At 47.2% G+C, this 27,207-nt stretch overlaps 1 protein-coding gene across 2 annotated transcripts in view; it reads right to left on the minus strand.

The window, feature by feature from the left end:
- Window positions 1-14,712, minus strand: part of LOC144507537 (uncharacterized) — a 32,287-nt gene extending 17,575 nt beyond the window's left edge. Inside the window, exons 1-3 of one of the 2 annotated variants that reach the window (XR_013500114.1) lie at window positions 14,567-14,681; window positions 13,135-13,254; window positions 3,403-3,477 (exon numbers count right to left, since the gene is read on the minus strand). Coding sequence is in view for 1 of the 2 variants with exons in the window: in XM_078234673.1 (XP_078090799.1) it covers window positions 13,135-13,254; window positions 14,567-14,657 (211 nt within the window). In the remaining variant the exon portion in view is untranslated. Of the gene's footprint in view, window positions 1-3,402; window positions 3,478-13,134; window positions 13,255-14,566 lie in introns of those variants that run through there. The other variant, XM_078234673.1, reaches the window with a different exon arrangement.
- Window positions 14,713-27,207: the final 12,495 nt, after the last annotated feature.

Here is a 27,207-nt window from a genome sequence, read left to right on the forward strand (position 1 = left end):
GACGTGAGGCTGATTCCGCCAGCCAAACAGTGCCGGTTACATTGTGTGTGTCGCAAAACGGGCGCAAACCTGATTTCTAGCTTTCTACGCAATCGAACCATCTTGCTGTGCCGATCGACAGGTGGGATGAGGTCATAAGATCGGCCCTAGATTTTAACTCCAGTTACAAACTGAAACACAGAATTGGTATTCCAACCTCTTTCACCCAAACAGCATTATCCTTCTTTGTTGTATCGTGTTCAAACTTTCCCAACTCAACAAGATTGCAACAGTCTCAGGGTAAGTGGCGAGAGAATGATCAGACCCTCTGAAAAATTAAAGATGTCTCTGAATTAGAGACATGGAGATCATACATTTACGCTTCAACTGGGTAAATTCCATTTTGAAATCATCATCTGCTGTCTTCATTTCACTAAACAGCTCTGAAACTGAAACAGGAATAAGGAATTCACTCCCAAATATTAGCAAAGATTAATTTGTTTCAAATCAACCAATTATTGTCCTTCACCATCAGTTTTAGACACGCATTTTCCACCCTCAAACTGAATGTGAATTTCTATTGTGTTATGGTTACTGTTTGTGAGAGGCCCCTTTACCATGAGATCAGTAACTAATCCTGTCTCATTGCACATTAGAATAGCCTGCTCCCTGTATCACAAGTACATAAGAACTTATCTTCTAGGCTACCCATTCCAATCTGACTCATCCTATTTATCTGCAGATTAAAATCATTCATGATTATTGCTATAACTTTCTTACAAGCCCCCATTATTTCTTCCTGTACACTCTGTTCTATAGTGCAACTACAGTGAGAGGGCCTAAAAATTACTCCCACAGGTGACTACTTACCATTGCTATTTCTTATCTCTACCAAAACTGATTATACACCTTGACCTGCCTAACTAGGGCCATCACTCACAACTTTACTAATCCCCCATGCTTAACTAACCGAGCTCCCAACCACCTTTTCTTAGTTTCCTGTCCTTCCGAATAGAGGGACATGATAGATTTAGATGAGGAAAGGTGGGAGGAGTTTCAAGACGAACATTACTTTTTTTCCTATTCATTCACGGGACACGGACATTACTGGCTGAGCCAGCATATATTGCCCATCCATAACTGCCTTTGAACTGATATGACCGCTGCCACGGTTATCAAAGCATTTTGTGATCTTTTCACCCTGTTCGGTTACCCCTGTTACATCCACAGCGATAGGGGCTCGTCGTTCATGAGCGATGACTTGAGGCAATACCTGCTCTCATATGGGATTGCCTCTAGTAGAACCACGAGCTACAACCCAAGGGGTAACGGACAGGTCGAACGAGAGAATGCTACAGTCTGGAAGGCTGTCTTACTGGCGTTGAGGTCTAAAGGTCTTCCAGTCTCCCGTTGGCAAGAGGTACTCCCTGATGCGCTCCACTCCATACGCTCACTCCTGTGTACGGCAACCAACGCTACTCCTCATGAGAGAATGTTTTCATTCCCTCGGAAGTCTTCCTCTGGGACCTCATTACCATCTTGGTTGACGTACTCAGGACCTGTCCTCCTGCGGCGACATGTTAGGACCCGTAAGTCCAACCCTTTGGTTGAACAGGTCCATCTCCTCCACGCCAACCCTCAGTATGCCTACGTGGCATATCCTGACGGGCGAGAGGACACGGTCTCGATTCGAGATCTAGCGCCAGCAGGGGGCTTGGAAACTCCTGTCGCTCCCACACCCACTGTTAGGGACCCCCCAACCATTATTTCCCCTCCTGACACGGCGCGGGCAGTATCGGGACCACCACTTAACCCTCTTACTCCCGTGTACAGCTTGCCTGAGTCCAGGAGATGGTCGCCACTTCAAGGCGTGCCCGAGTTCAGCGGATTGTCACCACCTCGGGGTCTACCGGCCCGTGAGGCACTGGAGGAGTTGCTGGACACCGCCTTGGAGAGAACGTCACCGCGATTGCCTGAACCGGTGTCATCGCCGGTGTTGAGAGGTCACAACGACGGTGCGGCCCCCCAGACCGTTTGAACTTATAGACAGATGAACAATTGTACCCCGCCGGCCTTTGTTTTCAAAGGAGGGGTGAATGTGGTGAACCATTGTTGGTTCCCACCAGGTAGTGCTGAGCCATGGTCTGGCCAGTACTATGAGTCTGTATATATGTTACTGTTGGGGTTAGGGTTGGGCTGTTCTACCTGTTAATATAGTCCTTATGGTACACCCCAGTCGGCTCCGCCTCCTGGGAGAGGTATAAAGGTCACTGCTTTGCCTGGTGACCCTTTAGTCTGGGATCGTATACTGTATATGGTAGCTCTGTTATTGTTGGCAATAAAAGCCTTTATTTCCCGAGTACATCACGCCTCTCGTGTGTTATATCGCGCATCATACGTCCTCCTGATATCCATGTTAAACCTCCCCCCCCCCCTCACCTTGAACCTATGACCCCTCGTGAACGTCACCACCGACCTGGGAAAAAGCTTCCCACCGTTCACCCTATCTATGCCTTTCATAGTTTTATACACCTCTATTAGGTCACCCCTCATCCTCCGTCTTTCCAGTGAGAACAGCCCAAGTTTACCCAATCTCTCCTCATAACTAAGCCCTTCCATACCAGGCAACATCCTGGTAAACCTCCTCTGCACTCTCTCTAAAGCCTCCACGTCCTTCCGGTAGTGTGGCGACCAGAACTGGGCGCAGTACTCCAAATGCGGCCGAACCAACGTTCTATACAACTGCAACATCAGACCCCAACTTTTATACTCTATGCCCCGTCCTATAAAGGCAAGCATGCCATGTGCCTTATTCACTACCTTCTCCACCTGTGACGTCACCTTCAAGGATCTGTGGATTTGCACACCCACTTCTTTCAGTCAGGACTTGGAAGGTGTCTTCCCACACCTGCAGCTTCTTCGAGAGAGAAAGGTCAATCCCTTATGCTGAATGGAGTCCTGTTGTGATTTGGAAGTCTGCTAGGTGTCCAGGGGGTATGGAGATTAAACTGACCAGCCCAGTTCAAAGTTTTCACAGCCCACAGACCAGAATGAAAACTTTGATCAGAGAAATACCTGAAATCACCATTCCAACAGTGATCTTTAGGTTTCCCAGGGCTAGAAGGGGATCAAACCCGGGCCTCTGGAGCTGTGAGGCAGCAGTGCCGACCACTGTGCCGCCCATAGTTTGCTGATCACACAAAGATTGGTGGCACGGTGAGTGGTGGAGGTGGGAGCATAACATTACAATGATAGATTGATAGATTAAGTGACAAAAACATGACAACTGGATTTCAACACTGATTGCCCAGGAGCCTCTTGAGCTGTACAGTATGATCAATCCACCTGACTCCAGTGTTAACATTCTGATAGCTTACAGTATAAACACTTGAAAGTTATAAACCCTCTGATGGTTATTAAACTTACTGTCCTCCAGCTGTGAAATGTTGGTTCTAAGTTCAGCAAGTGAGAGGCTTGTCTTCTCAGATACTCCTGTAACTGTAAGAGGAACATCCCTTCAGATGATGACACACTGTTTCCCCAAGAGACCATTATCACCTTCTCTCCAGATTTACTTTGTAAAGTATGGCATTTCTAAACGTATTTATATAAAAATATAAAAATCTTAAAAAGGAAGCACAGAGAGTGAAAATCCCTGACAGACACAATGAAAAACAAAACAACCTCTGGATCACTCAGCAAAAAAAAAGAGATTTGTGCCACACAAGTTCCAGGAAATGATCTTCTTCAACAAGAGAGATTCTAATCCCCTCCCTTTGAAATTCAATGGCAAATACTTCATCATCAACATCTGGGGTCACCATTGAACAGAAACTTAACTGAACCAGCCACATAAAAGTGGTGGTGATTTAAAGCAGGTCAGAGGCTCTGTATTCTACGGTTTATGGATCACCATCTGACTACCGACAAGGCACAAGTAGGTGGTGTGACACAATGGTGAATATGCTCAACATAATGGAGTGTAGGAGACTTCGGGGTGATCTTATAAGATTGAGGCAATGGATGTCCTTCTGCTCTCCCCATGATGCAGCTACAGTTAGGATGGTCAGATTGTGGCAAGGCGCATTTGGGGCGGCACGGTGACACAGTGGTTAGCAGTGCTGCCTCATAGCACCAGGGACCCAGGTTCGATTCCTGGCTTGGGTCACTGTCTGTGTGGAGTTTGCACATTCTCCCTGTGTCTGTGTGGGTTTCGTCCGGGTCCTCCGGTTTCCTCCCACAGTCCAAAGATGTGCTGGTTAGGTGGATTACCCGAACAGGTGCTGGAGTGTGGCAACTGGGGGAATTTCACAGTAACTTCATTGCAGTGTGAATATCAGCCTGCTTGTTACTAAAAAATAAACTTAAATACTGCAGAGAAACACTCTTATCATCCCCATTGCCGTTGCAGACATTAGAGACGTGGATATCACTTCCTCCAAGTGTTAGTCCAATTCCCTGTTAGATTAGTGAGTTTATACTCACGATATGGGAAAGGTAAGCTGTTCTGCCTGATAATTTTGAGTCACCTGAGGGATTTTTGACATGATGAGCCATTTGCTTTTGTTTGGGGAGGTGAGGGGGGTTAAAAACTGGGTTAGTTACCATTGCATTGGGAAACCAACCTGACCACTTCTACATTTCACTGCACGGAGTTAGCTTGAGTGTGCACAAATCCTCAATTATATCAATATTTACAAAGACTCCTGACTTTAAGGTCAGATCATCATGAAACTTGCTGATGAAAGTAACTCGGAAATGCAACAGCAATGAAAGGATTCAAAGCTTTCATGGAAATATGGCATCAACTCCAACTGGATCTTCAGGTTTGCTGACGACACCACCATAGTGGGCCGGATCTCAAACAATGATGAGACAGAGTACAGGAAAGAGATAGAGAATCTGGTGAACTGGTGCGATGACAATAATCTCTCCCTCAATGTCAACAAAATGAAAGAGATAGTCATTGACTTCAGGAAGCATAAAGGAGAACATGCCCCTGTCTACATCAATGGGGATGAAGTAGAAATGATCGAGGCTTCAAAGTTTTAGGTGCTCAGATTAACAACAACCTGTCCTGGTCCCCCCATGCCGACACTATAGTTAAGAAATCCCACCAAAGCCTCTACTTTCTGAAGATTAAGGAAATTTGGCATGTCCACTACAACTCTCACCAACTTTTACAGATGCACGATAGAAAGCATTCTTTCTGGTTTTATCAGAGCTTGGTATGGCTCCTGCTCTGTCCAAGACCGCAAGAAACTACAAAGGGTCGTGAACAAAGCCCAGTCCATCACTCAAATCAGTCTCCCATCCATTGATTTCCTGCTGCATGGGAAAAGCAGCCAACATAATCAAGGACCCCACACACCCCGGACATTTTCTCTTCCACCTTCTTCCGGGGAAAAAGATACAAAACTCCAAACTCACCAACCAACCTAAGAATAGCTTTTCCCCTGCTGCCATCAGACTTTTGAATGGACCTACCTTGTATTAAGTTGATCTTTCTCTGCACCTTAGCTATGACTGTAACACTACATTCTGCACTCTCTCTTTTCCTTTTCTATGAACGGTATGCTTTGTCTATATAGCACGTAAGAAACAATACTTTTCACTGTATCCCAATACGTGTGACAATAATAAATCAAATCAATCAATGCTCAGTTTTGAAAGCTTACTTGCTGGTGGAATGTCAGGGGTATCCTTATCAGTGCGAGGGAGAGTTAGGGTGCCCCAGTCAAGCAGGTCACAACAGCAACCAACCCTGGCCCTCGCCACTCCAGCAATATTAGCAACACACAGTAATCCATCCAACAACTAGTACCCCTTGACCAGCCTCCCCATTGAGACCCATTGGCTCCCTTTCATCATCAATGTGTTAAAGGCTCTTTCCCCAAGCACATAGGAATAGACAAGCTGGGAAATTGGTGCAACAGAATAATATTAATGTGATCTAACCAGAGAAAATCCCACCCACAGCATTCCCTCATGTCCCCACATATACCCTGGTGGAACTGTAAAGACCTTTTCTGATTACACCTAATTTGTGCAGTCCATGTAGCTTCAGGAAAGGTAAAAGTCGGCTGCTCGCACTGCTCAGATGTTCCTGGATGATGATGTCCTCTGACTTCCAAAACCCAGTGAGGGCTGATCAAAAACTGCTCCACCTGCGCGCCAGCAGGGGCAAACTTGGCCATCAGGTGATGAGGCAGCTTGTGGGTTATTGGCTGAGGTTGACGGTGGCAGTGGCTGAAGTGGAAACACTGTGAGTAGAGTGTAACTTCCATGTCATCTTCGATCATCATCATTTGCATGTGCCAGCCTTACTTTGCTGCTGCATTATTGTGGTAGTGTGGCCCCTTTAAGGGGCAATCCTTTGCAGATCATGTGATCAGGCCAGAGCCTATGGAATGGAAGGGCGTGAAGTTGGGCCTATCAGGAGCAGGGGCACGCATGATGGGACTGAGAGGAATGTAGTTGAAGCCAGAGAGGAGAGAGCAGGGCTGCGTGATGTTTCTGTCAGACCTTTAGAGTATAAACAGTTAGCTTAGCTTCATAAACACTTCCTGTTGTTGCAGCCACATCAAGTCGCCTTCAGTTATTACACTGGCGATGAGGAAAAACTACGTCAGTCATCCGGAGATCAGAGTGCGCAGTTCGAGGGGAAGGAAAAGGAACCCAAAAAGAAAAAGGTGCAGATGCCCTTATGATGCCTTTAATTAGGAAGATGGAGCTGTTTGATCGAGACGTTTGCAGCGGAGGCTGCAAAGGTATCGAAAGGTTGCATTATTTCTTCGTGGTTAATGAAAGCACTGGAGGAAGAACAAAAGGAGACGTCTGTGACCCACATACTTGCAGCCTGGAGAAGGAGCCTAACATAACCTGAAGCTTCAGACACAAAGGCTGGGATTTTACCGGCACACCCGCCCCGATTCCCAGGAGGGAGTGGGGGGGGTGGGTGGGGGGCGGGGGGTGGGTGTGGGAGGGGGGGGGAAGCTCGGAGAACGGCATTCTCCGTTGGCCTCGGGTAGGATCGTACGAACCTCGGGCGGACGTGCCGGTAAAATTCCGTCCAAAGTATTTCAATCAAATAATTGGACTGGTCAATCACGATTTTAAACCCGGTTTTCAGTCATCATGGTGCTGTGAGGGAACCAGGGGAGGCAGTCTCCGGGTTTGAGGCCAAACTGTGTCGTTAAACAGAGCACTACGAATTTGGCCCAGCTTTGTGGGAGATTAAAGTTAAAGTTTATTTATTAGTCACAAGTAAGGCTTCCATTAACACTACAATGAAGTTACTGTGAAATTCCCCTAGTCGCCACACTCTGGCGCCTGTTCAGGTCAATGCACCCTAACCAGCACATCTTTCGGAATGTGGGAGGAAACCGGAGCACCCGGAGGAAACTCATGCAGACACGGGGAGATGCAAACCAGCCTCCTATCCACACTTCCTGCAGCCTCGGCAAAGCAGCCAGCATAATTAAGGACCCCACACGCCCCGGACATTCTCTTTTCCACCTTCTTCCGTCGGGGAAAAGATACGAAAGTCTGAGGTCACATACCAACCGACTCAAGAACAGCTTCTTCCCTGCTGCTGTCAGACTTTTGAATAGACCGACCTTGCATTAAGTTGATCTTTCTCTACACCCTAGCTATGACTGTAACACGACATTCTGCACTCTCTCCTTTCCTTCTCTATGAACGATATGCTCTGTCTGAATAGCGCGCCAGAAACAATACTTTTCACTGTATGTTGATTTATTAATCAAATCAAATCAAATCGTGCAGACTCCACACAGACAGTGACCCAAGCCAGGAATTGAACCCAGGTCACTGGCGCTGTGAGGCAGCAGTGCTAACCGCTGTGCCACTGTGAAAGACTGCGTGGTTTGCGGGATCAACAGTCCCATAATACAAAATAAAGCCGTTGGCTGGAATTAAAATCTCTTTGGAAAAGGACGTAGAGGTGGCGCAGGTGACTGAATGTGAGCAAGGGATGAGTGATTACAAGGTGACCCGTTTGTGATGGGAACCAGCTGCTGTGAGGAACAGTTCGAGTCAGGGTGCAGCAGAGAGGGCTGTGAGGGCTGGTATAGTCACATGTTTTTGGTGACGGCGGGGGGAGCACTCCTAGGAGACGCGCTGGTGTAAAAAGATGCAGTTGACAGTGGAGCAGTGGCCACCATCATAAGTGAACAAGCATTCAGATACCTTCAAAAAGAACAAAGAAAATTACAGCGCAGGAACAGGCCCTTCGGCCCTCCAAGCCTGCACCGACCATGCTACCTGACTTAGCTAAAACCCCCTACCCTTCTGGGGATCATATCCCTCTATTCCCATCCTATTCATGTATTTGTCAAGACGCCCCTTAAAAATCACTATCGTATCTGCTTCCATTACCTCCCCTGGCAACGAGTTCCAGGCACCCACCACCCTCTGTGTAAAAAATCTGTCTTGGACATCTCCTTTAAACCTTGCCCCTTGCACCTTAGTAATTGACTCTTCCACCCCGGGAAAAAGCTTCAGACTATCCACTCTATCCATGCCTCTCATAATCTTGGAGACTTCGATCAGGTCGCCCCTCAACCTCCGTCATTCCAGTGAGAACAAACCAGGTTTTTCCAACCTCTCCTCATAGCTAATGCCCTCCATACCAGGCAACATCCTGGTAAATCTTTTCTGTACCCTCTCCAAAGCCTCCACATCCTTCTGGTAGTGTGGCAACCAGAATTGAACACTATATTCCAAGTGCAGCCTAACTAAGGATCTATAAAGTTGCAACATGACTTGCCCATTTTTAAACTCAATGCCCCGGCCGATGAAGGCAAGCATGCCGTATGCCTTCTTGACTACCTTCTCCACCTGCATTATCACTTTGTTAATCCCCCTGACTGCAAGTCTTGGGGTTGAGTCATTCCAAGGCCATCTTATCAATCTATATGGGAGAGATCTTGAAGACAGTCGGGGCAGATGCAGTATTGGTATCCTATGGGAACCTGACAGAACAGTTCTGGTGAGAGAATAGAGCAAACATTTCGAGTCTGGATGACAAAGGGTAATCCTGACTCGCAAACATTGGCTCCATTCTCTCCCCACAGATGCTGTCAGACCTGCTGAGATTTTCCAGCATTTTCTGTTTTTTTGTTTCAGACTCCAGCATCTGCAGTATTTTGCCTTCATCTTAGCACAGTGCTGGGGATTGAGCGTCACAGACCTTATCTCATGGATCCTGACTAGTTGAAACAGATAAAATGGGACTGGCCGGAGATATTGGATGTCAGGGATGGAGGTTTTCAAGAGCTCCTGTTCAGACAGTCAGAGGATTTCCTGAAGGAACTGGACCAAGTAAAAGGAGCAAAAGCCTAAATTTATTTAAACGCTGAGGCTATACCTAAATTCTTTTGAGACCACCCAGTGGCTAATGCACTTCATCATGGGTGGCACGGTGGCACAGTGATTAGCACTACTGCCTCACAGCGCCAGAGACCCGGGTTCAATTCGGTCTTGGGTCACTGTCTGTGTGGAGTCTGCAAGTTCTCCCCGTGGCAGGTGTGACCTGTACACAAAAAACAGGTGGCACTTGAATCCCAGGGGGCCCAATATCCTGGCGGGAAGGTTGGCTAAGGCTACTGGGGAGAGTTTAAATTAGATAGGTTGGGGGGAGGCGATCGAGACGAGGAGACTGGGAGCGAGGAAGTTAGCTCGCAAACAGAGAAGGGTTATAGACAGTGCAAGAGGGAAGATGGACGGGGGATAGAGAAGGGGAGAGCTCAGACCAAAGGATTGAGATGTGTTTACTTTAATGCCAGGAGTATAGTGAATAAAGGGGATGAGCTCAGAGCGTGGATCGATGCCTGGAAGTGTGATGTGGTGGCCATTACGGAATCTTGGATGTCTCAGGGTCAGGACTGGATACTCCTGGTGCCGGGATTCAGATGTTTCAGGAAGGACAGGGAGAGAGGCAAGAGAGGGGGTGGAGTGGCACTGTTGATCAGGAATAGTGTCACAGCTGTAGAGAAGGTGTATGCTGTGGAGGGATTGTCTACAGAGTCTCTGTGGGTGGAAGTTCGGAGTGGGAAGGGGTCGATCACTTTGCAGGGGGTTTTCTATAGGCCGCCCAATAGTAACAGGGAGGTGGAGGAGCAGATAGGGAAACAGATCCTGAGGAGTTGCAGTAATAGCAGAGTTGTTGTGATGGGAGACTTTAATTTCCCAAACATAGATTGGAATATCCCTAGGGTAAGGGGATTGGATGGGGAGGAGTTCGTTAGGTGTGTTCAGGAGGGTTTCCTGACACAGCATGTGGACAAGCCTACAAGAGGAGAGGCTGTACTCGATCTGATACTGACCAATGAACCTGGACAAGTGTCAGATCTCTCAGTGGGAGAGCATCTTGGGGATAGCGATCATAACTCTATCTCCTTTATGCTTGCATTGGAAAAAGAGAGGATCAGGCAAGCTAGGAAAGCGTTTATATGGAATAAGGGGAAATATGAAGACATAAGGCAGCAAATTAGAGGAGTAAATTGGAAGGAGGTATTCTTGGGGAAATGTACTGAAGAGAGGTGGCAGTTTTTCAAGGAATGTCTGTCTAGAGTTCTACAGGACAACGTTCCGAGCCGACAGATAGGTGTTGGCAGGTTAAAGGAACCGTGGTGCACGAAAGCTGTGCGGGACCTAGTCACGAAGAAAAGGAAAGTGTACAAAAGGTTCAGAGAGCTTGGCGAAGATAGGGATCTAGATGAGTATACGGCTTGTAGGAAGGGACTAAAGGAGGAAATTAGGAGAGCCAGAAGGGGTCATGAGAAGGCCTTGGCAGGTAGGATTAAGGAGAACCCTAAGGCGTTCTATGAATATGTGAAAAGTAAAAGGATGAGACGTGAAGGAATAGGGTCTATAAAAGGTGAAGGCAGGAAAGTCTATACGGAACCAGTGGAAATGGCAGAGGTGCTTAATGAGTATTTTGCATCGGTTTTCACAGAGGAAAAGGACTTGGGTGGATGTACTGTGGGCTTGCAGTGGACTGAAAAGATTGAGTATGTGGACTTTAAGAAAGAGGTTGTGCTGGAATCTTTGAATGGCATCAAGATAGATAAGTCGCCGGGTCCGGATGGGATGTACCCCAGGTTACTGTGGGAGGCGAGGGAAGAGATTGCAGAGCCTCTGGTGATGATCTTTGTGTCATCGATGGAGACGGGAGAGGTGCCGGAGGATTGGAGGATTGCGGATGTGGTTCCTATTTTCAAGAAGGGGAATAGGGATAGCCCAGGAAATTACCGACTGGTGAGTCTAACCTCAGTGGTTGATAAGCTGATGGAGAAGATCCTGAGGGACAGGATTTATGAGCATTCAGAGAGGTTTAGTATGCTCAAGAATACTCAGCACGGCTTTGTCAAAGGCAGATCGTGCCTTACGAGCCTGGTGGAGTTCTTCGAAAATGTGACTAAACACATTGACGAAGAGAAAGCGGTAGATGTGGTTTATATGGATTTTAGCAAGGTGTTCGATAAGGTCCCCCATGCAAGGCTTCTAGAAAAAGTGAGAGGGCATGGAATCCAAGGGGCTGCTGCCCTGTGGATCCAGAACTGGCTTGCCCAAAGGAGGCAGAGAGTGTGTATAGATGGGTCTTTTTCTAAATGGAGGTCGGTCACCAGTGGTGTGCCCCAGGGATCTGTTCTGGGACCCTTGCTGTTTGTCATTTTCATAAATGATCTGGATGAGGAAGTGGAGGGATGGGTTGGTAAGTTTGCCGACGACACGAAGGTTGATGGGGTTGTGGATAGTCTGGAGGGATGTCAGAAGTTACAGAGGAACATAGATAGGATGCAAGACTGGGTGGACAAGTGGCAGATGGACTTCAACCCAGATAAATGCATCGTGGTCCATTTTGGCAGGTCAAATGGGATGAAGGAGTACAATATTAAGGGAAAGACACTTACTGTAGAGGATCAGAAGGACCTTGGGGTTCGGGTCCATAGGACTCTAAAATCGGCCCCGCAGGTGGAGGAGGTGGTTAAGAAGGCGTATGGTGTGCTGGCCTTTATCAATCATGGGATTGAGTTTAGGAGTCCGGGGATAATGATGCAGCTATATAAGACCTTCGTCAGACCCCACTTGGAGTACTGTGCTCAGTTCTGGTCGCCTCATTACAGGAAGGATGTGGAAATGATTGAGAAGGTTCAGAGGAGATTTACAAGGATGTTGCCTGGATTGAGTGCCATGCCTTATGAGGATAGACTGAGGGAGCTCGGTCTTTTCTCCTTGGAGAGACGTAGGATGAGAGGAGACCTAATAGAGGTATATAAGATGTTGAGAGGCATAGATCGGGTGGACTCTCAGAGGCTTTTTCCCAGGGTGGAAATGGCTGCGACGAGAGGACACAGGTTTAAGGTGCTGGGGGGTAGGTACAGGGGAAATGTTAGGGGGAAGTTTTTCACGCAGAGGGTGGTGGGCGAGTGGAATCGGCTGCTGTCAGTGGTGGTGGAGGCAAACTCAATAGGGACTTTTAAGAGACTCCTGGATGAGTACATGGGACTTAATAGGATGGAGGGTTATAGGTAGGCCTAGAAGGTAGGGATATGTTCGGCACAACTTGTGGGGCCGTAGGGCCTGTTTGTGCTGTAGTTTTTCTATGTTTCTATGTGTCAGTTTGGGTTTCCTCCGGGTGCTCCGGTTTCCTCTCACAGTCCGAAAGATGTGCATGTTTGGTAGATTGGCCATGCTAAATTGTCCCTTCGTTCAGGGGGATCAACAAGGGAAATATGTAGAATTACAGGGTTAGGGCCTGGGTGGGATTGTTGTTGGTACCATGGGCCAAATGGCTTCCTTCTGCACTTTAGGGATTCTATAATTCTATGAGTGCCTGAACTTTAGCCAATTGGGAGCGAGGGCTCGCATCCCCGAGACTGAAAGTTGACAGAGTTAATTGGGGAGTTGTTGGGACCAGTGATGTTATGTTGCGAATCCTTCAGTTGTACAAAATTTCTTCTTGTTGAATAAATCTTCTTGTTTTATACCTGCCGTACCGAGTCACCTTCAGTTATCACAATCATTAATACATGTTCATCAATGCCTACCTTTGAATTAACTTTGTGCACTGTCATTGCAGAATTCACAACAATACATTCCATAGTTTAATCATATCACAAAACTTACACAGTATAACTGCGGTTCCTAGAACCACCACAGACAGCAGGATGGAGAGACCCAGGAGAATGTAGAAGACCAGAGGTGGACATTTTCCCCGGACAGGATCTGCTACTTGCACACTGTGTCCTGTAAAGAGCATGAGAAGGTTATCACTGAACGGATTAGAGGGACCAGTCTTCTTCATTTGTACCTGGAGAAGAGAAGCCGAGTATTGCTGTCAACACTAGACTTTTAAACTTTGAACGGTTGAGATCATTGAACTCACATTTCTACGATTAAAGAACATTCACTAACAGCAGCTACATGATCTAAATTGGACAGGAATCCGAAATGACGCAAGTTATGGACAGTTATAAAAAGAAGTTATGAAATGTAATTTACTCATGTAACCTGCATCATACAAGGAATAGTGACCATTGTCCATCACACAGCTCTGTCCTATCAATTCTTCAACATTTCACCATCCCTCATCAGCATCTTTACTGTAAAATCTTCCTCACAGATATCACTCCGAGTCAATAACACCATCAAATCGATGGTCACGGTTTGTTTTTTGACCCCACTGTTTTATTCCACTTTTTATTATTAATTTCACAATCAGTTAAAGGGATGATCATAGTGGATGGGTGGGTTCCGTCCCTATTGCATTAATTCAATTTTTGGCTGTAAACTCCATCAATTCTTCTAAAGGACTGGAATTTTCTGACAAAGTGTTCTCTCAACCAATGAAAAATGACTTTTCACTGGATTCTAGTCAATTCTAGTCTAATCAGCGGTCACGGGCATTCGGCCTCTGATCTTCGGGTAAGCGTTCTCCAAGGCAGCCTTCACGACACACGACAGCGCAGAGTCACTGAGCAGAGACTGATAGCCAAGTTCCGCACACATGATGACAGCCTCAACTGGGATCTTGGGTTCATGTCACATTATCTGTAACCCCCACGACTTGCCTGGGCTTGCAAATCTCATTAACTGTCCCGGTTGGAGACAATACACACCTCTTTAACCTGTGCTTAACCCTCCACTCACATTGTCTGTACCTTTAAGACTTGATTACCTGTAAAGACTCGCATTCCAAACATTATTTTGTAAATTGAGTTTGTGTCTTTATATGCCCTGTTTGTGAACACAACTCCCACTCACCTGATGAAGGAGCAGCGAGCACTCCGAAAGCTAGTGGCTTTTGCTACCAAATAAACCTGTTGGACTTTAACCTGGTGTTGTTAAACTTATAGGGAGTGGGATAGCTTGATCTTGGTTTCAGATAAAGCTCGGCACAACATCGTGGGCCGAAGGGCCTGTTCTGTGCTGTACTCTTCCATGTTCTATGTTCTATGTTCTTACTGTGTTTACCCCAGTCCAACGCCGGCATCTCCACATCACTTCTAGTCAATTAACAAGGACTGAATAACCTGTACAATAATGATTAGATGTGTACCTGGCTTCAAGTTTTCCTGTTTTTTCCTGTCGCCTCTTGGTTGATCAAGGTGAAACTCATCGAAGTTTTGATAGTCATTTTTCAACTCCATTCTCAGCTGGATGAACTTCTTGTCTTGAGGCGACGAGACAAAAACAAGCTCTTTCTCCCAGTTCCACTTGCTGCATTTTCAGGTTTTTATAGAAAGCCACAGATTGTGTCTGAAGAACGATTCAGCACTTTCACTTCTGTTTTTCGATGTTCCTCCACCCTTTGTGTCACTGTTGAATTTGCTGTATGCTCTCGATGATTTTCTACAGCTGGTTATCAAAATACTTTTCTGTGGAATTCTGTACAGTATTTGAAGTTACAGATCAACTTTTCATCCACAACCTTCCAGCATCTTTTGAGTGTCTCCTTCCATTACATTGAGCATGCACTCCCATTCCCGTTGAATATGCACACACACACATGTATATTTCCATTCCCATTGCCATTCCATTCAGTGTGAACTCCGATACCAATGACTGTGCATTCTTATTCCATTCAGTGTTCCCTAATGTGTATACTCCCATACTATTGAATGTACTCTCCCATTCCATTGAAGGCGCACTCTCGTATGTTTGTACTCCCATTCCATTCCCATAAGTGTCTATTTCCATTTCCACTGAATGTGCACTGCCATATGTGCATAAGCTCAGTCCATTGACTGCCCACTCTCATTCCATTGAGTGTCCAACTTCTGTGTGTATATTCCTGTTCCATTGAGTATGCACTCCCATCCTCTTTTGTGGCCACTCCCATAGTGTATGCTCCCATTCCATTGTGTGTCCACTCCCATATGTATATACTCCCATTTGTGTATGCTTCCATTGCATTGATTATACACCCCCATTCCATTGTGTGTCCGCTCCCAAATGTGTAGATTCCAATTGCATTGAGTGTGGATTCCCATATCTGTAACTCCCATATCTGTAATTGTTAGTAAGTTTGCAGATGACATCAAGATTAGTGGCATAGTGGACAGTGAAGAAGGTTATCTCGGATTGCAACAGGATCTTGATCAATTGGGCCAGTGGGCTGGCGAATGGCAGATGGAGTTTAATTTAGATATATGCGAGGTGATGCATTTTGGTAGATCGAACCAGGGCAGGACTTATTCAGTTAATGGTAGGGCATTGGGTAGAATTATAGTACAAAGAGATCTAGGGGTACATGTTCATAACTCATTGAAAGCGGAGTCACAGGTGGACAGGCTGGTGAAGAAGGCATTCGGCATGCTTGGTTTCATTGGTCAGAACATTGAATACAGGAGTTGGGATATCTTGTTGAAGTTATACAAGATATTGGTAAGGCCACACATGGAATACTGTGTCCAGTTCTGGTCACCCTATTATAGGAAGGATATTATTGAACTAAAAAGAGTGCATAAAAGATTTACTAGGATGCTACCAGGACTTGATGGTTTGAGTTATAAGGAGACTTTTTTCTGTGGAGCATAGGAGACGTGGGGCGATTTTACAGAGGTCTATAAAATAATGAGGGGCACAGATCAGCGAGATAGTAAATATCTTTTCCCAAATATAGGGGAGTCTAAAACTAGTGGGCATAGGTTTAAGGTGAGAGGGAAGAGATACAAAAGGATCCAAAGGGGGAAATCTTTCACTCAGAGGTGATGAGTGTCTGGACCAAGCTGCCAGTGGTAGTACAGAGGCGAGTAGAATTTTGTCTTTAAAAAAGCATTTAGACAGTTACATGAGTAAGATGGCTATCGAGGGATCATAGAAATCATAGAAACCCTACAGTGCAGAAGGAGGCCATTCGGCCCATCGAGTCTGCACCGACCACAATCCCACCCAGGCTCTACCCTCATATATTTACCCGCTAATCCCTCTAACCTACACATCCCAGGACTCTAAGGGGCAATTTTTAACCTGGCCAATCAACCTAACCCGCACATCTTTGGACTGTGGGAGGAAACCGGAGCACCCGGAGGAAACCCACGCAGACACGAGGAGAATGTGCAAACTCCACACAGACAGTGACCCGAGCCGGGAATCGAACCCGGGACCCTGGAGCTGTGAAGCAGCAGTGCTAACCACTGTGCTACCGTGCCGCCAAATGCGGGCAATTGGGACTAGCTTAGCCATTAAAACAAAAGGCGGAATGGACAGGTTGGGCCAAAGGGCCTGTTTCTATGCTGTATACCTCTACGACTCCCATCATTGAGTGTGCACTCCACCCCAATGTGTATCCACTTCCATATGTGTATATTTCGATTCCATTGAGTGAGCTCTCCCATATCTGTAAACTCACATTCCATTGGGTGTACACAACCCTATTCCACAGGGTGTGAATTCCCATTTCATTTAGTGTGTGTTCTATTTCGCTGTGTGTGCTTCCACTCCATTGAGTGTACTGTACATTTTGTACATATAAATGACTAAACACATTGACAGAAAATGGCTGTTATTAACTGCATTGTGGGAAATAGAAACAAGCCTAAGATAGACAGATAAAGAGGAACTTCAGTGTATTAAACTGTTAAGGACCCGACCGTAACTCCAAGATTTTTTGCTTTGATCTGATTTTTTTGATTTTGATTTTGATTTGATTTATTATTGTCACATGTATTAGCATTCAGTGAAAAGTATTGTTTCTTGCGCGCTATACAGACAAAGCATACCGTTCATAGAGAAGGAAAGGAGAGAGTGCAGAATGTAGTGTTACAGTTATAGCTAGGGTGTAGAGAATGATCAACTTAGTGCAAGGTTAAGTCCATTGAAAAGTTTGACGACAGCAGGGAAGAAGCTGTTCTTGAGTCGATTTGTACGTGACCTCAGACTTTTGTATATTTTTTCCGACGGAAGAAGACGGAAGAGAGAATGTCCGGGGTGCGTGGGGTCCTTAATTATGCTGGCTGCTTTGCCGAGGCAGCGGGAAGTGTAGACTGAGTCAATGCATGGGAGGCTGGTTTGCGTGATGGATTGGGCTACATTCATAACCTCTTGTAGTTCCTTGCGGTCTTGGGCAGAGCAGGAGCCCATACCAAGCTGTGACACAACCAGAAAGAATGCTTTCTATGGTGCATCTGTAAAAGTTGGTGAGAGTTGTAACTGAAATGCCAAATTTCCTTAGTCTTCTGAGAAAGTAGAGGCGTTGGTGGGCTTTCTTAACTGTAGTGTTGGCATGGGGGGATCAGGACAGGTTATTGGTGATCTGGACACCTAAAACTTGAACCTGTTGACCCATTTTACTTTGTCCCCGTTGATGTAGACAGGGGCATGTTCTCCCCTAAAGATATATTACAAATTAATCCAAACCCCAACTTTCACATTTGACCTTGACATTGGTGAGCATAATGTTTTTCACTCCAGGTATCATTCAAGTGACCCACTAAGGAGCTTTTATCAAACAAAGTTCATTTATGATCAGTTAGAATAGAACAAAAAGAATGAACTTTTACCAGTTAAAATACTTAAACATAACAAAGTATAATTATTAACAGCTATCCATTTCTATTATTCCAATTCAGCAGTATTCCCCATAGATATGAACCCCTTCTATAGAACTAGTTAGCACAGAAACCAAAGATGCTTATGTGATGTTATATTTGACTTCTCGACTGAGATCCAGGCAGCAGTTTCCAGAGGAGGAATCTTCAAAACAGCAACATTTCAGCTCGGTAAACCTAGCCTCTGGCAGCTCCCAGTCTTCAGACTTCAGAGGCAGAAAGGGATAACTCTCCCTCTCTGCAGCTTGCAAAACAGCAACTCTCAGAGAGAATCCATTCTCATAGAGCAGAATCTCCAAGAAAGAGACTTACCTCCTGGAAGATTCTCCAACTTCTGAGAAGGGAAAAGAGAGGCACTCCTCTCTCTCAACTCAAAAACAACATCTAAAAACCAACAATCTAGCAATTAGAAGCAATTATGCTGCTGCAGTAACAATACGGGATGCTGGTTGTAGACACAATGGCACCGATTAGATGGAAGGGACTGCCGCACATCCTGTATCCTGAAACATCCTGCACAGAAACATGACTCAAGTACATTTATTAAAGGCACAGTATCATCACAAAACAAACAACAAATAATATACTTGTAGTCAATTAGTCTTGGGATCATAGGGTCATAGAGGTTTACAGCATGGAAACAGGCGCTTCGGCCCAACTTGTCCATGCCGCCCTTTACTTTAAACCCCTAAGCTAATCCCAATTGCCCACATTTGTCCCATCTTACCCATGTAACTGTCTAAATGCTTTTTAAAAGACAAAATTGTACCCGCCTCTACTAGTACCTCTGGCAGCATGTTCCAGATACTCACCACCCTGTGTGTGAAAAAAATGCTCCTCTGGACACTTTTGTATCTCTTCCCTCTCACCTTAAACCTATGCCCTCTGGTTTAGACTCCCCTAACTTCCCCTTCTGAGTTCCTGCTTTTCAATAGTCAAGAACTGCCACCTGCTCGGCCACAAGAGCCAAAGGAGGAAAAAGAAAAAACAACTAATAAACAAGCTCTGCCACTTGATCTGATAAGCATGGCCACGAGCTCAGACATTGGCACTGCACTCCTCTTGGAGGCTGTGATCAGGAAATGGTGAGTCACCAGGCATGAGTGGAATGTAACATATTGTTGCCGCGTCTACCACACAGTGTGTTTTAACCCTCATATGGTGGACAAAGAATTGCAAATAGACTTCTTGTTCGTGCAATAATATTTATCTACACACAATTATTAATCACCCACCCAATCAACAATAAGTTATCTTACAGAATACTAAAGTTCAAGTCCAATACTACACCTTGACTTAAATTTGGTGTGACTGGCAAGTTCAGGCAGATATTGGCCTTTATCCACGTGTTGATCTCCATAGTCCTCTGCATAGTCTGGCCCTTTGGTCTGGTCTTACACTCTGGCTCTGGCCTTCCTTCCTTCTTGGGTGTGGTGGCTCTCCTCGTGCTGGTTGTTGCTGGCGATGTTCACCGTTGTTGTCATTCGTTGGGGGAGAGAGAGAGATTCTTTTGTTGCGCAGCACCCTTTATATCTCAGTTTTCACACCGTTTTGGCCATTGCCAATCAATCAATCAGGATTTGATCACCCTGATCGATAGGGTCCAATCAAGTGCTGCCACACCAATCTGGGTGTGTACCCAACGGCCATGCCTGTAGGTGCTGGAGCCATGTAGGTCACATACCTCCCTCCCAAATAAGGGGTCAAGGCGCCCCTATGTCTGGTAAACAACCCAGTTTGACCAGAAAGTGTCCCTTGTCCTGGAGAAGGCCCATATCCTGTGTATTCCAGCTCTTGCAGCTGCAGCCTGTTTCTCTCTGTCCAATTACTTTTGAGGCTGCAGCCTGTCTGTTTCAGGGCTTGTCCAATTATCCCAGCATGTTCTTGCAAACCACCATCTTAGGTGACCCGTTTGGCCACACTGTCCAAGGAGCAAGGATGGTTCTCCAGTGGACAAAGGGGCAGGCAAGTTGTGCAGGAGAGGACCCAGATGAGACCTTGATGAGATGGCATGGCAGGAGGGTGCCCACGGATACGCACACCAACATTGGCTGTCCTACCAGTCAGCTTCCCATCACTGTTAAGGAGCATGGAGAAATCCAGATCCAACTTGACAGGGGGAATGTTGTGGAGCTTGACTTGTCTGCACTCCTCTGATGGACTGGAGACCAGAGGTATTGTCATGGCTACTCTATAACAATTACAGCCTTTGTGCGGACAGGTCACTTACCCCACTGTCATCCGTGTGAGGAAAATGCAACACGCTTGCAAGTGCAGCCAAAACCCTCTGGGTACTTTTGGACACTTACCAATAGCAAAAATTCCATGGATTTCCTTTTCCCAGTCCTTTAAAAACTGCTACCACAGGGCCCATATTGCTACTTCACTCTTGTGTTGTTCAGAATAAATAACGCAGGCTTTACCTGTGGATGTGGTGTTTTTAGATTTCCAGAAGGCGTTCGATAAGGTGCCTCACAAAAGGTTGCTGCAGAAGATTGGGGTACACGGAGTTAGGGGTAAGGTGTTGGCGTAGATTGGGGATTGGCTAACTAACAGGAAGCAGAGAGTTGGGATAAATGGGTGCTTTTCTGGTTGGCAGTTGGTGACCAGTGCGTGCCGCAGGGATTGTTGCTGGGGCCTCAATTGTTTACCATTTACATAGATGATCTGGAGGAGGGGACTGAATCTAGAGTATTCAAGTTTGCTGATGACACGAAGATGAGTGGGAAAGCGAATTGCGTGGAGGACGCGGAAAGTCTGCAGAGAGATTTGGATAGGCTGAGCGAGTGGGCGAGGATCTGGCAGATGGAATATAACGTTAGCAAATGTGAGGTTATCCACTTTGGAAGAAATAATAGTAAATTGGAATATTATTTAAATGGAGAAAAATTACATCGTGCGACTGTGCAGAGGGACCTGGGGGTCCTTGTGCCCGAATCGCAAAAACTCAGTCTGCAGGTACAGCAGGTGATCAAGAAGGCGAATGGAATGTTGGCCTTTATCGCGAGGGGGATAGAATATAAAAGCAGGGAGGTCTTGCTGCAACTGTACAAGGCACTGGTGAGGCCGCAACTGGAGTACTGTGTGCAGTTTTGGTCCCCTTATTTGCGAAAGGATATATTGGCCTTGGAGGGAGTGCAGAGAAGGTTCACCAGGTTGATACCGGAGATGAGGGGTGTGGCTTATGAGGAGAGATTGAACAGATTGGGTCTGTACTCGTTGGAGTTTAGAAGGATGAGGGGTGATCTTATAGAGACATATAAGATAATGAAGGGGCTGGATAGGGTAGAGGTGGAGAGATTCTTTCCACTTAGAAGGGAAACCAGAACTAGAGGGCACAGCCTCAAAATAAGGGGGGGCCGGTTCAGAACAGAGTTGAGGGGGAACTTCTTCTCTCAGAGGGTAGTGAATCTCTGGAATTCACTGCCCATTGAAGTGGTGGAGGCTTCCTCGTTGAATATGTTTAAATCACGGGTAGATAGTTTTCTGATCGATAAGGGAATTAGGGGATATGGGGAGCAGGCGGATAAGTGGAACTGATTCGCTTCAGATCAGCCATGATCTTGTTGAATGGCGGGGCAGGCTCGAAGGGCCAGATGGCCTATTCCTGCTCCTACTTCTTATGTTCTTATGTTCTTATGTACCCGAGCCTGTATTCAATAGAATTATCTTGGAATCTACAAGATGCACTGCAGAAATTCACCAAAGACCCTTAGACAGCACCTTCCACACCCACGACTACTTCCATCTAGAAGGACAAGAGCAGCAAATACATGGGAACATCACCTCCAAGCCTACAGCGAACATTCTGCCCGACTGAACTAAAACCCCCTACCCTTCCGGGGACCATATCCCTCATTCCCATCTGTTGTGCCTGCCGCACAGTCTGTTTTAATCCTTATACGGTGGACAAATAACTGCGAGCAGACGTCTTGTTAGTACAACCAATATTTACTTAAAACACACAATCAATAATCACCCACCCAACCAACAACAAGTTATCCTACAAAGAATGCTAGAGTTCAAGTCCAGTATAACACCTTAACTTAACTTTGCGTGACTGGCAAGTACCCAAGTAGATATTGGCCTGTATCTGTACATTGGTCTTGGTCGTCCTCTGCATAGTCTGGTCCTTTGGTCTGGTCTGGCACTCTGGCTCTGCTCTTCCTTCCTTCTCGGGTGTGGTGGCTCTCCTCGAGCTGGTCGTCGTTGGTGACGGTCACCGTTGTTGTAGCCCGTTCGTGGGGTCAGAGAGAGAGAGATTCCTGGTTGCGCAGCATCCTTTATACCCCATTGGGTTTTGTGCTCCTTTTGGCCATTGCCAATCAATCGATCAGGACTTGATCACCCTGATCGATAAGAGTCCAATCAGGTGTTGCCACACTGATCTCTGGGTGTGTACCCAACGGCCATGCCTGTAGGTGCTGGAGGCACATAGGTCACATACCTCCCTCCTAAATAAGGGGTCACGGTGCCCTTATGTCTGGTGAACAACCCAGTGTGACCCGAAAGGCTCTTTCATTCTGGAGATGACCCATATCCTGTTTATTCACTCGTCAGGGTTGCAGCCTGTTTGTCTCTGTCTTTTAAACTGCAGCCTGTCGTTTTAGTTCTTGCCCAATTGTCCCAGAGTGGTTTGCAAACCGCCATTTTAGATGGCCCGTTTAGCCACATGACGTTCAGTCGTTACTGTGTGTATCGGTACTGGAGGTGAATCTGGGGGCGCGGTGGGTATGACTCCCCCTGGGAAAGATGGTGGTGGACCCTAATCCTCGGTTTGCGTAACGTAAAGTCTAACATTCTCCTTTAACTCTCCCCAATCCGCATCCTCTATCTCCTCTTCCTCTTCTGTCCCGAAGGTTCACATAAATCCATTTTGAACCGATAATAGGGATTCCAGCCGTGAAATTTCTTGCTGGCATTTGGAGTGGTCAGCGGTTGCCTGTCTCTGTTCTTTACTGGCTTGATGTAGCGTTTTTATTGCCGCCTGCAGATCAGTGCACTTGGCTTCCAATCGTGCTACTGCCCGCTCGGCTTCACCTTTGGCCAAGACAGCGCGCTGGGCGTCTTGGTAGGCTCTCTCAAACTGGGTCTGAAAATTGCCCAGATGTAATAAATTTGCCTGGTTGGTTCTCCTTAATTCATCCACCTCTCTGTCCTTTTCAGCTCTTATCTGCTCTATCCTCTCCTGCTGTTGTTCCTTTAATTTCTTAATCTCCTCCTCCTTTTCCTCCTGTTCTCGCTTCGATTTCTCCAGTTCCTTACGAACTCTGTTTAATTCCTTTTCTGTTCCTAGCAGCTCACAATGACAGTCGCTTTCTCACATTTGTCTGTCCGTTTTCCCTGAACTTTCCTTAGATCATCCCAATACTTCTGCCCTAGGGATCCCGGTCCCGTCTCAGTATTGGCACAAGATTCTGCCCAGAGGGGCCACCTTTTCTTCTTAATATATTCCCTGATTCTGTTTTCCCATATGGGACACTTCTCTGCCTCTGTGCTGTTTCCTGCCATTCTATATTCAACGACAAGGGGTAGGGAGTCGATCGGACTGCGGGTACGGCTTTGGGCTATGTTCCGGTCCTAATCACTCCGGATTCTAATGCAAACCTACGGAGTTTACCCTATCCCCCTTGTTAGTAACAATGCATACACAAGAAACAATTTCCCGAAAGCAGTTATTTGTCCAATAAGGAGTTTGCATCTGTTGGCTCTGAGTTTTAAATAACCGTTCAATATAGATTCTGTGGGATTCGATATCGGAGCAACAAAGTTACTTCTTGTCGATGTCCCGGCGGAGTCGCCAATTGTTGTGCCTGCCGCACTGTCTGTTTTAACCCTTATACGGTGGACAAATAACTGCGAGTCGACGTCTTGTTAGTTCAACCAATATTTATTTAAAACACACAATCAATAATCACCCACCCAACCAACAATAAGTTATCTTACAGAAAATACTAGAGTTCAAGTCCAATATAAGACATGAACTTAACTTTGCGTGACTGGCAAGTACCCAAGCAGATATTGGCCTTTATCTGTGCGCTGGTCTCGGTCGTCCTCTGCGTAGTCTGGTCCTTTGGTCTGGTCTGGCGCTCTGGCTCTGGTCTTCCTTCCTTCTCGGGTGTGGTGGCTCTCCTCGTGCTGGTCATCGCTGGCGACAGTCACCGTTGTTGTAGCCTGTTCGTGGGGTCAGAGAGAGAGAGAGATTCCTGGTTGTGCAGCAACCTTTATACCCCATTGAGTTTCTCGCCCCTTTTGGCCATTGCCAATCAATCGATCAGGACTTGACCACCCTGATCGATAAAATCCAATCGAATGCTGCCACACCAATCTCTGGGTGTGTCCCCAACGTCCATGTCTGTAGGTGCTGGGGGCACGTAGAATACACACCTCCCTCCCAAATAAGGTGTCACGGCGCCCCTATGTCTGGTACACAACCCAGTTTGACCAGAAAGTCTCTTTTGTCCTGGAGATGACCCATATCCTGTGTATTCACCCGTCTGGGGTTGCAGCCTGTTTGTCTCTGTCTTTTAGGCTGCAGCCTGTCATTTTAGTTCTTGCCCAATTGTCCGAGAGTGCTTTACAAATCGCCATTTTAGATGGCCCGTTTGGCCACCTCTTTAAGGGGTGTCTTTACAACTACATGAATGGGATGGGAATAGAGGCATATGGTCTCCGGAAGGATAAGGGGTTACAAATCAGATGGGCAGCCTGATTGCTACAGGCTTGGAGGGCCGAAGGGCCTGTTCCTGTGATGTGATCTTCTTTGTGCTTTGTTCTATATTTAATGGAGAAATGTGAATCACGTTTTTTATATCACTGATTCCTCTCCCTCCCTTGCGCTTAACCTTGTGCCCTGTGTTGCAGGGACAGATCCGTATGCCCCGGGGTCTTCTGGACTCCAGGCCCCTACTGTAGCTCTCCTCATCCTGCTCCAGACAGCTTGGAGGAGTCCTCAGAAATGGCTGAAGAGACCTCTGAGGGTGGCACAGTTTTGGCGTCAGCTTCCACCTCGCAGTTCACCATCCCAAATACTGACACATCGGTGGGTCCAGTTAGTGGTGAGGTTTCTGGGTCACTCTCTGGTGAGCATGACATCTGCTGATGTACATCGAGTGGAAGAGGGAATGTCTGAGGCCTCTGGCACACGGGGTCTGCTGGAGGCATGGACTCAGCTGGCCCCAGGCTACATGCTGGGCCTCTGTGACCACTTCTCCCTCAGCTGCTGGAGACGCAGCAACAGAGCCAGGGAATGCAGGAGGGGCTGACAGCCACACTGAACCAACTGCGAGGCTGTTGGGAGGAGTCCCAAAGCTATTGCCTGTGTTGCGTGGTTCCCAGGCCAACACTGCACGGGTGGTGTCCATGGTGGAAAGCCTGGGGGAGGGAATCCTCACCATGAGTGGCAGGCTCCAACCAATGGCTGAGTCACAGCAGTCACAGCAGAGTCCTAGAGGGCCATGCCAGAGTCACAGCAGGCCATAGCTGAGGGACTGAACAGGATTCTTGAGATTCTGCAGCCCATGGCTAAAAGGCTCGAGAGTTTGCAGGAGACCCAGCGGGACAGCACTGAGACACAGTGGGCTACGGCAGCAGCCCTTGAGAGCGTGGCCCAGTCACAGAGGGTCATGGCTGAGGGGTTGTAGAGCATGGCCCAGTCTCAGAGGGCACTTGCTATGACCATGGGTAGGACATAGGTGGTCCTGCAGGACTGGCAGGGCCAGGTGATGCAAGCACCGCCGACCCATTTGTCTCAGATTTGTTTCTTCCATTGATGATCGCCGGAGTGATTCTTCATGTTGATGTCAGTTGGGGAAGCCCCTCAATGTTGTGTCACTGAGAAAAGGAAGCCATTGGTTCCCCAAACCCCACAAGCGATTCCCTCCCCACCACCCCCCCCCCCCCCACCTCACTCACCCCAGGGCCCTATATGGGGGTTTGCAGATCCCTTACCCACTAACCTGATGTGGGGCCCAGGTGCCAGCGTGCATGCAGAGCTCAGGTAGGAGTCAGACTAGTTTGCACCAGGGCATCATCATAATGGTGCTTAGTGAGTCGTCATCACCCTCCTGCCTGCCAAAGAAACTCGATAACACAGTGTACCCGGGCTCACCACTCTGGTATTCCAATGTTGCAGGAGTTCGAAGGACCTGGGGGGGACGGAGGAAAATGGAACCCACAGACACAAGCTCCGAGCAACTGAACCGCCTGGTGATCAGTGCCTCCCTAGCTGCCCTCGCTTGCCTCATTCAAGCTGCCAGCCCTCCCCCATTACCCCACCCACATGCTCCCCAGAATCCCCAGACCCCCTATTCCCCCATCCACATTCTCCCCAGAATACAAACCCCCCCATTCCCTCACGCACATGCTCCCCAGAATCACAGACATACAATTCCCCCAGCCACATGCTCCCCAGAATACAAACCCCCCCATTCCCAAATGCACATGCTCCCCAGAATCACAGACATACAATTCCCCCAGCCACATGCTCCCCACAATCACAGCCCCCCAATTCACCCAACCACATGCTCTCCACAATCACAGTACCCCCAATTCCCTCAGCCACATGCTCCCCACAATCACAGTACCTCCAATTCCCCCAGCCACATGCTCCCCACAATCACAGTACCCCCAATTCCCCCAGCCACATGCTCCCCACAATCACAGCTTCTTGAAAAGTTGAGAGGCTGCAGCAGTGCAATGTGCAAGAGCTTTGTGCATATCCTTCAGCTGGAAGAGTGCTGAGTGCACTAGGACCCAGCAGCATCCACAAGACCTGCTGCAAATCGGATATCAGACATCCTGCTGAGCAACAGCACTCCCCCCCCCGACGCCCCCCCCCCGCTGACCCCCCACACATTCGCAGAGCCACCCCCAACCCGAGAAACAAATGGCCGCAACGAAAGAAGTAGAGAGCCGTCAGATGCTCGGCACTTACCTCCTCACTAACCTTCACTGATGGAGCTCCAGTATTGGACTTTTACAGAGCATGTCTGTTTCGTGCCGATTCTGGATGGGCGAACGCGGTGGTAAAGGGGGGAGTGCCGGTAAAGTTGACCGTGTAGCCCATTAAGTCAATTGAAATGCATGAAAATGCAAAATGGCCGTCGCGACCATTTCAAGCGTGGTCCAGATCATGGCCATTGTTTGG

The sequence above is a fragment of the Mustelus asterias genome, chromosome 19, assembly GCF_964213995.1.
Source record: "Mustelus asterias chromosome 19, sMusAst1.hap1.1, whole genome shotgun sequence".
Taxonomy (NCBI): domain Eukaryota; kingdom Metazoa; phylum Chordata; class Chondrichthyes; order Carcharhiniformes; family Triakidae; genus Mustelus; species Mustelus asterias.